Source organism: Grampus griseus (genome assembly GCF_964374135.1).
Source record: "Grampus griseus genome assembly, chromosome: 8".
Taxonomy (NCBI): Eukaryota; Metazoa; Chordata; class Mammalia; order Artiodactyla; family Delphinidae; genus Grampus; species Grampus griseus.
Genome location: NC_139002.1, coordinates 33,935,558 through 33,951,986, shown reverse-complemented (window position 1 = coordinate 33,951,986; position 16,429 = coordinate 33,935,558). Strand labels below are relative to the sequence as shown.

General features: G+C 33.8%; 1 protein-coding gene across 3 annotated transcripts in view; it reads left to right on the top strand.

Annotated features, from left to right (window-relative positions):
- Positions 1–16,429, top strand: part of CNTN5 (contactin 5) — a gene marked incomplete at both ends in the record, with an annotated part of 779,158 nt that overhangs the window by 482,221 nt on the left and 280,508 nt on the right. For all 3 annotated transcript variants that reach the window (XM_082660864.1, XM_082660863.1, XM_082660862.1), the window contains 3 exons: positions 8,072–8,253; positions 13,146–13,282; positions 15,418–15,547. In XM_082660864.1, the coding sequence (XP_082516990.1) occupies positions 8,072–8,253; positions 13,146–13,282; positions 15,418–15,547 (449 nt within the window). The remainder of the gene's footprint in view (positions 1–8,071; positions 8,254–13,145; positions 13,283–15,417; positions 15,548–16,429) is intronic.

Here is a 16,429-nt window from a genome sequence, read left to right as displayed (position 1 = left end):
TGCCACAGCTAGCAGCCTGTGCTCTAGAGCCCGTGAGCCACAACTACTGAAGCCCGTGTGCCTAGAGCCCGTGCTCCGCAACAAGAGGAGCCACCGCAATGAGAAGCCCATGCATCACAATGACGAGTAGCCCCTGCTCGCCACAACTAGAGAAAGCCTGCACGCAGCAATGAAGACCCAATGCAGCCATAAATAAATAAATAAATAAATTTAAAAATCAATTAATGCAACTTGTCACATGAATAAAACAAAAGAGAATAATCTTACATTCATGTTTGTTAGTGCAGAAAAAGCATATGACAAAATTCAACATACTTAATGAAATGCTTAACAATGTAGAATTAAAGAGAAGATTCCTCAGCCAGAAAAAGGGTATCTAAATATATATATATATATATATATATATATATATATATATATATATATATATATATATGTATGTATTCAACATCATACTAAATGGTAAAAACTAAAATATCCCCCTTTCTTTTTTTCTCTTACTACTTATGTCCAACATTTAATGGGAATGGATCCTAGATAGTAAAATAAACCATAAAAAGAAATAAAATGTCTTAGAGACAGGAAAGGAAGAAGTAAAACAGTCTCTGCAGATGCTGTAGATATGTATGTGTACTTTGTTGAGAATCTACCAAAAAGTACTAAAGTTAATATTTAGGGATAAACTATACAAAATATACACATGACTTGTACACTGAGAAATCACATAATATTGCTGAGAGAAATGAAAGAATATCTAAATAACTGAAGAGATATACCATGTTTATGGATTACAACACTCAGTAGTGTTCAGATGTCAGTCTTCCCAAACTGACATATGAATTCAACATAATTCAGTCAAAATCCCAGGAAACTTAAATTAGCAAGCTACTTTTAAAATTTACATTAAAATTCAAAGAATATAGAATAGCCATAATAATTTGGTAAAAAAAAGAATGAACATAAAAGTCTTAACACACTTGATTTCAAGATTTTCTCTAAAAGCAGTAGTAATCAGGAAAGTGAGGAACTGGCATAAGACAGGTTTACAGATTAAGGGAACAGAAGAGAGTCCATAAATAGACCCACACATATAAGATTAGTTTGTCACAAAAATGCCAAGTAATTCAATGGGGAAAGAGTACTATTTTGAGCAAATAGTACTGCAACATGTGGATATTCATATTGAATAAAATTTAAAAGATTGACAATACCTAGTATTTTTCAAGGATGTAAAACAGCTGGAAATTTTATACATTTCTGGTGGAAGTATAAAATTATATAGTTATTATGGCAAATAGTCTGGCAGTTTTTTATACAGTTAAACATTTACCTTATCATATAACATAGAAATTGTACTCCTAGTTACTTACCCAAGAGACATAAAAATGTATCCACCAAAAACTTGTACATGAATGTACAAAGCGTTTTTATTCATAATCACTTAAAACTGAAAACAACCCAAATGTCCAATAGTCAAGACTGGGTAAACAAATTGTGGCTTATCCATGTATTAAAATACTACTCAACCATTAAAAGAAATGACCTATTGATCCGCACAACAACATAGATTAATCTCACAAATCTTATGTTGAGAGAAAAAGCCAGACTAAAAAGGGTACAGACTGTATAATTCAATTTACGTTACAGACTAAAAAAGACAAAGTAATCTTAAATTATGGAAGTCAGATAATTGATCACCTGGGACAAGGGTGAGGGTGATAGGGAAGGGGCATAAGGAAACTTCTGGGGGTGAAAGAAATATTCTACATCCTGTTAACCTAATTAAGGTGATGGTTGAATAGGCATGTACGTTTGTCAAGACTCTTCAAACTGTACATTTAAATAGATTTATTTTATTTTTGGTAAATTATATCTTATAAAAAGGTTTATTTTTAAATGACACTATAAAAAATAGTGTACATTATTCTTTGTGGACGTGTGCAAGAGTTTATCTGGGGATTGTAATTAGTAATTCCATTCCATCTCATTAGTGATCTTCCAGATCATAGAATATGTAATTATTCTCACTTGTAAGATGATTCCAATAGTTTTCCAAAGTTGTTGTACAAATATAAAACCCTACCATGTGTATAAGACTTCTTATTGATTGACATCCATGTCTACAATTACCAGGTTTTTCAAAGTACTACATTTTGCAAATCTGTTAGGCATGAAATAAAATTTCATTGTAATCTAAATTTGCATTTCCCTGATTATTAATGAGATTCAATGTGCTGTCATATGTTTCTTGATAATTCATGTTTTTTTCTTTTGTCTTTTTCTCATTTTTATGAGTTGTTTTCTTATACATTTGTAAGAGTTCTTTATTTAATCTGTAGGCTTTGTCAGTTATTTGTGTGGCAAGTAACTCCTCCACAGTTGTGTTCTTTTAATAAAAAGAAATTGTTAATATTAACGCAGTCAAATGTATAAATATTTTTATGGGTAACAATGTTTTATATATTGCTTTAAAAGTTAATTCCTCCCTACAACAAAGACATAAAAGCATTTTATATATACCTATTTCTGCAAGAGTTATCATTGACATTAACATCTATCCAGCAGACCCAGGAAAACTGAAAATGGAGGATCATGTGGAAATTTCGTTCCTGGATCACGTTTGGTACATTGTTCTTTCCGTATTCTATTGACCAGAACTCAATCCCATGCCCCTACCTAAGGGATGCTGGAAAAATGAGGCGTAATTATGTGTCCAGAGAAAAAGGAAAATGTGGTTGTTGAACACTTAGTTAATCTATTCTTCTGAAGAATATTTTGGTTCTTCCAACACATTGAATGCACTCGTTCCTTTTCCCAAGGGAGACAAACCAAATCTCATCTGGCCTCTGCATCCAGTCAAGTCCAAGATTTCCAGATCTCCATCAGGTCTAGATATGGATCATCTTGATTCTGTAACATATGTACTTAAAAGATAAGTTCATTATCCACAGAAAAAAAATATTCCACTCAGAAAAGAGATGAACAGGAGCTCCAAACTACTCACTGCTCTATCACAAATATGAAATTCTCCTGTAAGATCATTCATTGTAAAGCTTTTCTCTCTTGTGTGTGTGGGAGGAATGAGAGAGTTCTTAATTAGACACTGATATTACTCTTTGTAAGAAATTACCTTGTCTATCCTCCAGGGTATCTTGACTTCCCTCTCTGACAACTTTTTTGTTTTATTTCATGGCCACAGTTGAAATGTGTATTGAGGAGTATACCCTCCTTGGGGGCTGTACAGATTTTGTAACTCAAATTCCTGTTGATCTACATTTGGAAGCTTAAATTTTGTTTTAAGGCTCAAATGCTCAAAGATTTGTTGCTGCTTTAAACTGAGACACTTGGTTTCTTTGGCAATGAAGTCATCTCAAAATCTAATTGGCTTCTGGCTTGTTTGCTTCCACTCAATTCCATGTACTAATAACTTCATTGAAAATTGTTCAATAAATAATATTTGAATTAAACAATTAACAAAAGCTATCTAAAAGCTAATTTTAAAATATTTATCAAAAATAAAATATACCTTCTTTTTCCAAAGAACATATAACTTTCACAATAATTCATTCTGTATTTAGCTACAAAGCTTAATTTAACAAGTTCCAAAAAGCAGAAACTACAAGTCACAATCTCTACATGTCAAAATATATGGCATGTAGTTACCTCTGATATCAGAGGTAAAAGCAGTCATACTTTTATTATTAACCATAAAAATAACTATATCACACCTCCAGCTAAAAAAAATAGAGTACAATAATAAATGTGCTAATTAAGAGACAAGAATAAGGAAATAAAAAATAGAAACTCTAAAACACACACCAAAAACTTAAAAATTCAAAATGTTTTTTTAAAGACCAGTAAAAGAGACAAACATTTGACAAAACTGATCATTGTCAGTAACATTTATTGGGTACTCACTACTTACAATGTATTTTGCTAAGCAGTTTATAAGAACTTAGCTCACTTAATGCTCAAAGTCATGTTATGAAACTTATTCATTCATTTACTTCATAAACATTTATTAAGTACCAACTATGTGCCCAGCACTCTATGAGACACTGTGGACATAGTGCTGAACAAGAGAAATGATGTCTCTGCCCTCAAGATATTTGCATTCTGAAAGAACAAATAAATACCCTCATTTTACAGTTGGGGAAACCAGATCATAGAACTTAGATAACTTTCTTAAGGTTACATAGCATTCTTTGTGTTTGAATTTTATTGTATTCCCTGGTATATCGTGACCCTAACCAACACAGAATGCTAAAAAGAGGAGGGGGAGATTGAGAAAGCACATACTCAAACCATTAAAATTGTAAATACAAATTTTTAAAAAAGATACAAATATTATCACCATATTATTGCAAACATTTTTTTTTCACCTACTTGCTCTGTGCCAGGTAGTACTTTAAATCATTAAATGTTTATAATTACCCTCTGAACTACGTATTATTATTTCTACCATATTTTACATTTTGGGTAACTGAAGAAATGAAATTAGATATTAAAAAACTTGTAGTTGCATGCAAATCAAACTACAATGAGGTATCACCTCACACTGGTCAGAATGGCCATTATCAAAAAAGCTAGAAATAATAAATGCTGGAAAGGGAATGGTGAAAAGGGAACCCTCCTACACTGTTGGTGGGAATGTAAATTGATACAACCATGATGGAAAACAGTATGGAGGTTCCTTAAAAAAACTAAAACTAGAACTACCATATGACCCAGAAATCCCACTACTTGGCATATACCCTGAGAAAACCATAATTCTAAAAGAGGTATGCACCACAATGTTCATTGCAACACTATTTACAATAGCCAGGACATGGAGCCAACCTAAATGTCCATTGACAGATGAATGGATAAAGAAGATGTGGCACATATATACAATGGAATATTACTCAGCTGTAAAAAGAAATGAAATTGAGTAATTTGTAGTGAGGTGGATGGACCTAGAGTCTGTCATACAGAGTAAAGTAAGTCAGAAAGAGAAAAACAAATACTGTATGCTAACACACATATATGGAATCAAAAAAAAAAAATGGTACTGATGAACCTAGTTGCAGGCCAGGAATAAAGAGGTAGACATAGAGAATGGGCTTGATGACATGGGGTGGGAGGGTGAAGCTGGGATGAAGTGAGAGTAGCATCAACATATAAACACTACCGAATGTAAAATAGTTAGCTACTGGGAAGCAGCAGCATAGCACAGGGATATCAGCTCGGTGCTTTTCCATGACGTAGGGGTTGGGATAGGGAGGATGGGAGGGAGGCTCAAGAGGGAAGGGATATGGGGACATGAGTATGCATATGGCTGATTCACTTTGTTGTGCAACAGAAACTAACACAGTATTGTGAAGCAATTATACTCCAGTAAAGATCTATTTAAAAAAAAAAAAAAACTTGTAGTTGCAGAGCTGTATTTATCCTGGGAAGTCTGGATGTAGAATATAGGCTTAACTACTACTAAAACATGTGACCACTTATGATGAAAGAATTTTTTTAAACCTTTAAACAATTGGCATTTATATAACTCACTGCTAAAACATTGTAATTATGGATGAAATACTTGACTTTCTAGGGAAACATGAATCACCAAAGTTGACACAAGCAAAAATTTATATACAAATAATTAAAGAAAACATGGAAGAAATTGAAAACACTTTCAAAAACCTAACTCTGCTGATGGTTGGCAGGTGCAGGTGAATTTTTGTGAGTCCTATCAGTGTTCTAAGGAACATATAATTTCTCTACTATTTAAGCTATCAGAATAGGAGATAGGAATGTTCTGGCATGTTTACCAAGCTATCACCCATCACTATGATACCAAATCTGTCAATGCTAACTTGTAAACAAAGCAACCACCAACTCACTAACAAATATGCACACATGCAAACCAAGAAACCTAATGAGTACAGACAATCTCACCTTTGAATATAGATGCAAAAATCTTAAATTTAAAAATATATCAAATCCATTCTTGTACACATTAAAAGAGTGATATATCAGGCCAATGTAAGTGTTATTTGAAAATGCAAGGTTCAGTTTTCCTGGATATTGAAGCAAAAATTGTCAACTCTAGTACAGCAATTTCAAGTCTATATTTTATTCCTAAGAAACAATTAAGAAAAGTGTTAAAAAATAAACAGGGTGTTTATCATAACATTGTTTATAATAGTGAATATTGCTATTGCTCCAGTCAGGAAAATTATTGGAAAATATCCTACATTTAGCGATTATAATCCATCGTAAAATGTTACAAAACATCCAAGTAGTATACACAAAGCACTTTGATGTTTAAAAGAAAAAAAATCCCAGCCGACTGCACAAATAAGGGAAGACTTTACTGAAGAGGAAGCATTTAGAATGGGTCTCAAAGAATTAGTAGCATTTTAACAGATATGACTGGGAACGCACAAAGTTGTGTTTCTGGGTCAGGAGATATGGAAGGAAGTAGTGAGAAATCGAACTGAAAAAGCAGACTGGGTCCAGAGCATAAAGTACATTAAATGTAGATAGTAATAAATAAAACAGTGGAACAGAACTGTGAAGACCAAAAAGATTTAAGCATGTGAGAACCAATTATATAACAAAGGCAACATTCCAAAAATTGTCGGAAAAGGAGTTTTAAGGGTGCTAAAATAATTAGTTGCACTTCCTATTTCACATCAAAAACATGAATATAGTCCAGATGGATTAAAGATCCAACTGCTAAAAAATAATTTTTACAAAATGCTACCAGAAACGCTGAAGGAAATATGGACATAAACTTGGGTTTACAGATAATTTTACAAGAAAACAAAAATTCAGAAGTTATGAAGGAAACTACAAATATGTTTGTTTCTCCCAAAAATATTTATAAACTTGTATCACAGATACCATAATAAACTATCAATACACTGAGAAAGAATTTTTCTGAGAAACAAAGTCATAATAGCCCTAATACACAAAGAACTCTAAGAAATTAAACAATGCAAACAGGCAAATAGAAAAGTGAAAGAAATAATTGCAAAATAATATAAGCAAACAATTCACAGAAAAGCAGATTCAAACAGTCAATATAATTATGAAAAGATGTTCAACTTTCTTAGAGTCCAGAGAAATTTTAACAGAATGCCACTTTTAACCTTTCAATGCTGACAAAAATTAAACAGATTGATCACATAATGCGGTGGCAAAGATATGGGAAAACAGTCTCATATATTACTTATACGTGTGGAAACTGCTACTATATTATTGGAAAACAATCTGGCAGTACTTATTAAAATTAAAAATGTGCACGCCCTTTGATCTATCAATTCCACTTTTGTGAATGTTGTAGAAACTGAAAAGCAATGGTATATGATATATGTACAAGGTTGCTTATAGAAATATTATTTCTTAGTAGCAAAAAAAAAAAAGGAAAAAGGTTGGGACTATGCTGAATGTCTAAGTATAGGGGATGGTTGATTAAATTCTGATACATCTATACAAGGGAATAATATGCAGCTATTAGCCAGAATAAGTCAGGAGTTGCTCTTGGATTTGATATTTTATTAATAAAATAACTCATCATATGTGTTTATATATGCATCACTGCAACAAGGTGGGAAATTACTTGCTAACTGTATTTCTTTTTGCAGAAAGGAGATACTTGAAGGGGTGGGAGCCAAAAAAGTTCTTAATTCACTTTTCCTGACTCTTTTGTTCAACATTTGTAATAAGCATATATTATTTTGTAATTTATCCAAGTTACTTTTGCCATTTAAACAAATTTACAAAGTTACAAAAATAAAGTATAATATATATATGAATATATATATGTATGTAATATATATATATATATGTAAAATAGAGTCTCTGAATTGCTTTCCTGAAATACGAAAGAAAAGGAAACTATCCTCCGTGTAATCTAACTACTTACCAGACGATCCACATGGAAAGTGAAGTACATCAACCAGCACACCGTCCTTAATTGTGATGACACTTTATCGCACTCAGCCTATTAAGTGCTTAAATTACCAGATAACAGAATCTATGTTCTTAATAGTGGAAAGTGTATTAATGGTATTTTCCTTCCTTATTGTAGCCCAGTTCCAACAATCACATGGATGAAGGTTAATGGTTATATTCCTGGTAAAGCACGTCTGCGTAAATCTCAGGCAATACTGGAAATACCCAATGTGCAGCTGGACGATGCAGGCATATATGAATGCCGAGCTGAAAACTCACGTGGAAAAACTTCCTTTCGTGGACAATTACAAGTATACAGTAAGTGTTTTCAGCAAAAATGGATGCTCTAGTCCCAAGAGTCAAACTGAAAATACAAACTAATTTGAACTAAATATTGCTTGTTAGCTACATTAGAACATGAGTAATAATTTATAATCATGTTTCTTTTACATGGCAAAGCATCAGGTAAAATTACCCTATACACAGAACTGCTTTAAATTAAAAATGAATTGAAATTATAAGGTTCTTTGTACAAAATAAAGAATTGATAACCTTAAAAATGAGATACGTTCCCAGCACCAAAGCCATCCTCTAAGTTACAAATCTTGTAACCTTTATTAACTTATTCTGCCCTTGGCCTGAATCAGAAGTCACAATTAATGCCCATGAACCAAATCCTACTTGTCTTTTTTCCTTGTAAATTTATTGGAACACAGCCTCACCCCTTTGTTTACATATTGCCTAGGTCAGCTTTTGCACTGATAAGGCAGAATTAAGTAATTGAAACTGAGATCAGCTGACTTGCAAAGCCTCAAATATTTGCTATCTCATCCTTTACAGGCAAAATTTGCTGCCCCTACTCTAAATTAATGCATCTGTATAATAAATGAACTTCACAGCCTACAAGTGTTTATATTGTCCAAAACTTTCAGAGATAACAAGTTATGTGTAAAATTGGGAAAATCTACTTCAAAAATATGTACAATATCATCTTTAATTCTATGAATCACAAATTGTACTTTTCATATTTACTACTTTTCATATTTGCTTTTATAATGTACATTATACATAAAGGGTAAGTGATAATACTCGTATTTCTCAGATGAGGGCACTAAAAAACAGAGGAAAACTATAATGCAGAGCACTGATACAAGCAAATACAGATGTTTCCAATATGAAATTAAACAAATTTCATATTCAACTGAATCAGCCAGCAGCTATAACTGTCACTGTATCTCAAGGTCAGTTCTTCTAAAAAACTGAATGTTCTTCACAGGGACTTTAAAAAGTATTTTGAAATATTAATATCTGAATTCAACCAGTTTTCCTTTTCTTATTTGTAACAACTCCTTTAGAAATTGAGCACCCCAACCAACTTGACTATGCCATGCACATTTTGTTCATTCACTCATTAATTCAACTAATGTTTATTTAGTGGCTATTACTGCACTACATGCTAGTAATAGAGATTTGAAGGAGCTCTTGGTCCACTAGATCAAATGAAAAGCAAGCCCCACATAAGGCAGAGCATGCTATCTGCTGTGATGAAAGCATGTGCAAAGGACTATGGGAGCACAGGGTCCACTGCATTCTACTGGGATGATTCAGGAAAGCATTCCAGAGAATTTGTACTTTAAGGGATATCCCACCCACCAGTGGTCTGGCAGCCAGCTGGGTCAGGACCCAGCCTCTACCATCAGCAGGCTGGCCCCAGTCCGAGGACCCCCCAGGGCCACATAACCAGCTACCAACTAGTGGTCAGTGCCAGCCTTGTGTCACCAGGCCATGAAGCCAGCCATGCTGGGACCCAGGCACTCACTCCAGCAGGTCAGCAGCCACTGTATTAGGTAGGGCCAGACAGCAAATGAGGCAGAAATAAATTAAATAGAGGCTAGAAAACAATTTTTAAAAATCAATGAAACTAAGAGCTGGTATTTTGAAAAGATAAACAAAGTTGATAAACCTTTAGCTAGACTCATCAAGAAAAAAGGGATCCCATATAAATTAAATCAGAAATGAAAGAGAAGTTACAGCCAACACCACAGTAATACAAAGGATCATAAGAGATTACTACAAACAGTTATATTCCAATAAAATGGACAATGTAGAAGAAACAGGTAAATTTCTGGAAATGTCCAATCTCCTAAGAATGAATCAGGAAGAAATAGAAAATATGAACAGACAAATTTCCAGTAATGAAATTGAATCAACAATTTAAAAAATAAAAAAGAAAAGAAAGCTTCCAGAAAACAAAAGTCCAGTACCAGATGGCCTCACATGTGAAATCTATCAAAAATTTAAAGAAGAGTTAACATCTATCTTTCTCAAACTATTCCAAAAATTTGCAGAGAAAGAAATGCTTCTGAATTCATTCTTCAAGGCCAATATCACCCTGATACCAAAACCAGACAAAGATATCACACACATACACAAAATTTTAAGCTAATATCATTGATGAACATAGGTGTACATATCGTCAATAAAAAATTAGCAAATTGAATTCAACAATACATTAAAAGGATCATACACTCTGATCCACTGGGACTTACCCCAGGGATGCAAGGATGGTTCAACATCCACAAATCAATCAATATGATATACCACCTTAACAAATTAAACAATAAAACTCAAATGATCATCTCAATAGAAAAAGCTTTTGACAAAATTCAACATGCATTTATGATGAAAACTCAACAAAGTGGGTATAGAGGGAACATACCTCAACATGATAAAGGCTGTATATGACAATCCCACAGCTAACACCATACTCAATGTGGAAAGCTAAAAGTATTTTCTATCAGATCGGGAACAGGACAATGATGCCTACTCTTGCCATTTTTATTCAAAATAGTGTTGGAAGTCCTAGCCACAGCAATCAGACAAGAAAAAGAAATCCAAATTGGAAAAGAAGTAAAACTTTGCAAAAGACAGGATACTTTATAGATAAAATCCTAAAGACACCACTCCAAAACTATTACAGCTCATCAATGAATTCAATAAAATTGCAAGATACAAAATTAATATATAGAAATCTGTTGCATTTCTAAGTAAAAACTAACTGCAAACTCTCAGAAAGAAAAATTATGAAAACAATCCCATTTACCATCACATCAAAAAGAGTCAAACACCTAGGAATAAATCTAACTAAGGATTTAAAAGACCTATACGTGGAACATTATAAGACACTGATGAAAGAAATTGAACATAACACAAACAAATGGAAAAGTATAACATGCTCAAAGTTTGAAAGAATTAATATTGTTAAAATGACCATACTACCCAAGGCAATCTACAGATTCAATGCAACCCCTATCAAAATATCAAAGGCATTTTTTACAGAACTAGAACAAATAATTCTAAAATTTGTATGAAAACACAAAAGACCCCAAACAGCAAAAGCAATCTTGAGAAAGAAGAACCAAGCTGGCAGTATCACAATCCTTGATTTCAAACTATACTACAAAGCTCCAGTAATCAAAACACTACAGTACTGGCACAAAAACACACACCTAGATCAATGAAACAGAATAGAGAGCCCAGAAGTGAACCCACATGTATATGGTCAAGGCCGCTGAGCATGTGTGTCCGGAGCCTGTGCTCTGCAACAGGAGAGGCCACAACAGTGAGAGGCCCGTGTACCGCAAAAAAAAAAAAAAAAAAAAAAGAACTAAATCAAACTAAAAAGCCTTTGCACAGTAAAGGAAACTATCAAAAAGGTTGCCAACTGAGTAGGATATTTGCAAATGATACATCTGATAAGGAGTTATAAACCAAAATGTACAAAGAACTCATACAATTCGACATCAAAAAAACAAACAACCCAGTTAAAAAATGGGCAGAGGACCTGAATAGACACTTTTTCAAAGAAGATATGCATATAGCCAACAGGCACATGAAAAGATGTTCAACATCTCTAGTCATCGGGGAAATGCAAATCAAACCAACAATGAGCATCACCTCACACCTGTCAGAGTGGCTATTATCAAAAAACAACAAATAATTGTTGGTAAAGATGTGAAGAAAAGGGAACCCTCATGCACTGTTGGTGGGAATATAAATTGGTGTAGCCACTGTGGAAAACGGTATGGAGATTCCTCAAAAAATTAAAAAATAAAACTACCATATGATTCAACAATTCCACTCCTGGATATTTATTCAAAGAAATGTAAACAATAATTTGAAAATAAATATGCACCCCTATGTTTATTGCAGCATTATTTATAATAGCCAAGGTATGGAAGCAATCTAAATACTCATTTATAGATTAATGGATAAAAATGATGTGAGATTTTATATATATATATATATATATAGAAAAGATGGACTAATACTCAGCCTAAAAAAAAAGAATGAAATCTTGCCAACTGCAACAACAAGGGTAGACCTAGAGGGTATTATGCTAAGGGAAATACATCATAGAAAGACAAGTAGCATATGATTTCACTTATATGTGGAATCCAAAAAACAAAATAAATGAACAGACATAAAACAGAAACAGAGTCATAGGTACAGAGAACAAACAGGTGGTTGCCAGAGGGAAGAGGGGTGGAGGAATGAAAGAAATAGATGAGGGAGATTAAGAGGTACAAACTTAAAAAAATATTTGACAATGGAGGAAAGACACTTTAACCATATCTTACAGATTTCATACAATTGCATTGTCATCTTTCTGATAAAGAAATTTTTCTCTGTTGTAATTTTGAAAGCTTATATATTTACATACATATTTATAATGCACTAGAATGCTAGTAAATATAGAACAATTTTATAGCAAATGAAATTTGAATTTACAAATTATTTTCCCAAAGCTATTCAGGTTCTATCAGAAAAGAAAAAGCAGAGCAGTTATTCAATAAACTGACATGTTTTAGTACTTCAATCCATGCTAAAGCTGCTTTAGTATTTGGAAGAAGTGATACCTCTAAGCCTTCTTTACTAAACAAGTTCCAGTGCTCTCCATGGGGAGAGTCTAGCCACTTACTGCAAAGTGGGTAAAACAACAAGATTTGCTTCACTTAGATTATCAGAACATTATCATTGCTATATTTTTTTACACAGGAAATAGAGTGCTGTGTGTAATGTAATGCTGTGTTTCTTCCAAACACCAATAGTTAATGCATAAGAATTTGTGAATATTCCATATGAATTTTGAGCTTGGTGAAGTATTTGAGAAATGAAATCACCCTTATTTAATGCCTAAACTCTTACAGCATACCCACACTGGGTAGCAAAACTGAATGATACTCAGTTAGACAGCGGGAGCCCTCTCCGATGGGAATGTAAGGCTACTGGAAAACCCAGACCCACATACCGTTGGCTGAAGAATGGAGTACCCCTCTTGCTTCAGGTACTGTTGGTAACCTTAGCCTGTTCCAGTGTAATTTTAGACGGATTTCACAAAGGATAAGCTATCTTCCTTTAGTCTTATTGAAAGCCATTTCTTACGTATTCCTTATGTTTGGAATGAGAAAAATAACATATATAAACAAGATTTTCTTTTAATTTTAATTGCCTTATTACTTTTTTGAGTAATATATCACTTCTTTAAACATTATTCTATCCTATAAATTCTTTCAAAAATATCAATGATTATCATAGATGTATTGCCATTTCCAGCAGACTTTTAGACATCATCTAGTTTATTGCTGTCACTTTGCAGATGATGGAGTTATCTCCAAGAAGTAAAGTGACTTGCCCAAGATCATATATCTAGTAAGAGGTGAGACTGAAAGAGAATCCTAGTCTTCTGTGTCCTGGGCACGTTCTTCACAACATCCTGCTACATATTGAAAAGTTTATTTTTAGTAAATCTATTGCATTCTTTTATTTTACTTTTTATTTTTTAACATCTTTATTGGAGTATAATTGCTTTACAATGGTGTGTTAGTTTCTGCTGTATAACAAAGTGAATCAGCTATACATTTACATATATCCCCATATCTCCTCCTTCTTGTGTCTCCCTCCCACCCTCCCTATCCCACCCCTCTAGGTGGTCACAAAGCACCGAGTTGATCTCCCTGTGCTATGCAGCTGCTTCCCACTAGCTATCTATTTTACATTTGGTAGTGTATATATGTCCATGCCACTCTCTCACTTCATCCCAGCTTACCCTTCCCCCTTCCCGTGTCCTCAAAACAACTTAATACCTACTGAATTTGAGAATAAATCGGTTACTATTTAAAATAAGAATAATTGTTATAATTTCAGCTCTTTCCCTTGTCGTGGCCTTTCCAGGAAGGAGGACAAAAAGGGAATAGTTCACTATTTATGGACAAAAGAGAGAGAAAGTTTGAAATTCCAAACACAGCTTCTGCCCAGGTCCTGTCATTACCAAAGGATCTCGTCTGACATTTGCCTCTTTGGGCTTTGGTTTGCTCTTTTGTAAAATGAAGAGATTGGATCAGATCACCCCACAGTCCCATTGAGCTCCGATATTCCCTTATTCTAAAACCAGTTAGTCCAAAACAGAACACAGTTACACAAAAAAACAGACACAAATAAAAAGAACAATAGAGCTGTTAAGGAAAACTGAGGGGGAGGGAGTGGGAATCCTGAGATACTGGTTCATTGCCTGTCTCTCTCTAATTCTCTGGGATATCAGGTAAACCTTGAGATGGGATCTGTGCTAGTTATATTTTCAACTGTCACATCCAAGTAAAGTGAATTCCACTGGCAGATAATAGTCTGTTAAGTGAATGGGTTAATTTTTAAAATGATGTCAAATTTCTTGGCATCTTCGTTGATAGGTAATCAAAGCACTGCTCACTAAAATTAAAAGAATGATTTGTTTGACATTAAGTAGATAAGACACCTGGTTGTTTAACAGCATTTTAAATTTAAAATTTGCTTGTCAAATGTGTTCTTGGCCTCAGTTTACCTCAGTTTGCTCATGCTCAATCCTCTGTTTCCTGTATTGTTTCATCTGACCAGTTTACATTTTCTGACCAGTAGTTCTATACAGAATCCAGTTGCAAGGCAGTTTTTTGATTTGTGTTACTGTGTTGGGAAGTGAGAGAAAAGGCAAATTTCTGACCGGATTAATGTAGTAAAGAGATTCTTGTGATGACCTGGTCTGTATTTAACCTTGATCTCATGTATATACAGTCTCGATCCTTCTACCATTTGAACTCCTGCTTCTCCTTTGTAAAATGAATTCAAATAAAAGCAGTATCAGCTGATTGTATTTCATAAGCTTAACTAGTATACCAAACAAAAGCAGCTTATTTTAAAAACATAACTAAAAATAAAACTCATAACTACAGGAAAATATAGTAATAATTAGGTTTCTGACTGAGAAATAGTTGTATTTTACATAAGATGTTATATTAGAATAATGAACAGAAGATTTGTGTTCCTAAGTTGTCAAATAATGTTCAATTGCATTAATCAGAGGCTTTTCTGTCTTGATCTAGGAGAGAGTAACTGTAAAATCTCTATGATTTGTTCACTTGCTATATCTATTTTTTTTTTATTCCATTACAGAGTAGGGTTGAGATGGTTAATGGAGTATTGATGATCCACAATGTGAATCAATCAGATGCTGGAATGTATCAGTGTTTGGCTGAAAATAAATATGGAGCCATTTATGGGAGTGCTGAGCTGAAGATCCTAGGTATGCAATTTCTAAGTAAATAAAGAGGAAAAAAATGTTGCTTCTTTTCATGCTCTAATTCTTACTATACTGAAGGTTTATGATGTGATCGTAAAAATCTATTTTATGGTTTGAAAAGAAATACTATGTCTTGCTGATATGTATTTTTTAAGCTTGAGGAGACAAGTATACATGGTGTACAGTTTATCCCGTAACTTTCTATAAGATTTTCTCTAATTTTAGTTTTAACCCTAACAGGTTTATACAATATGTCTTTTCTATGGCATTAAAAAAAATCATATAAGAAAAGTATGTTAACTTTCAAGGAAGAATGCTTTAAGGGTAGGGAATCAGAATGTAGGTTTTCAACACAGCAGCGCTTAATATTCTCCCAAGCAGCTCCTACCTACCAGTAGGGGTGTGGCTCCTGCAAGGTGGGACTCCTAAGTAAATCACCCTCTCTTGAAGTGTCATCAACCATTGCCACCCTTCCAGGTTGATGAAAGCCTTTCTGAGGCCAGGCCAGCAAGCTCCTAGTGTTACAGTCTTGAGAATATAACCACAACACAAGCACTACTTCACTCTTTACTACAAGAAAAATTCAGTCCAGGGGAATAAGCTACCCAGATTGAGCATGGTTCAGTTTCTGGAATGGATTTTACTTTTTCCCACTCGCATGATTTTCTAAGCTTTTGTTCTGGGATGATTATAATACAAAGAGGGAGACTTAGATGGTCTTAATGCACCATCTCCCAAATGTGGCAGGAGCCTAAGTGTGCTTTGTACTTTCCACTGACTCAAAGCACAACATTAACAGAAACACCCAAGATCTCTGGAATCTGAAAATGCACCATTCACATATCAGCTGTGTGATAAATCAAAAACCATAAATCAAATTGAATA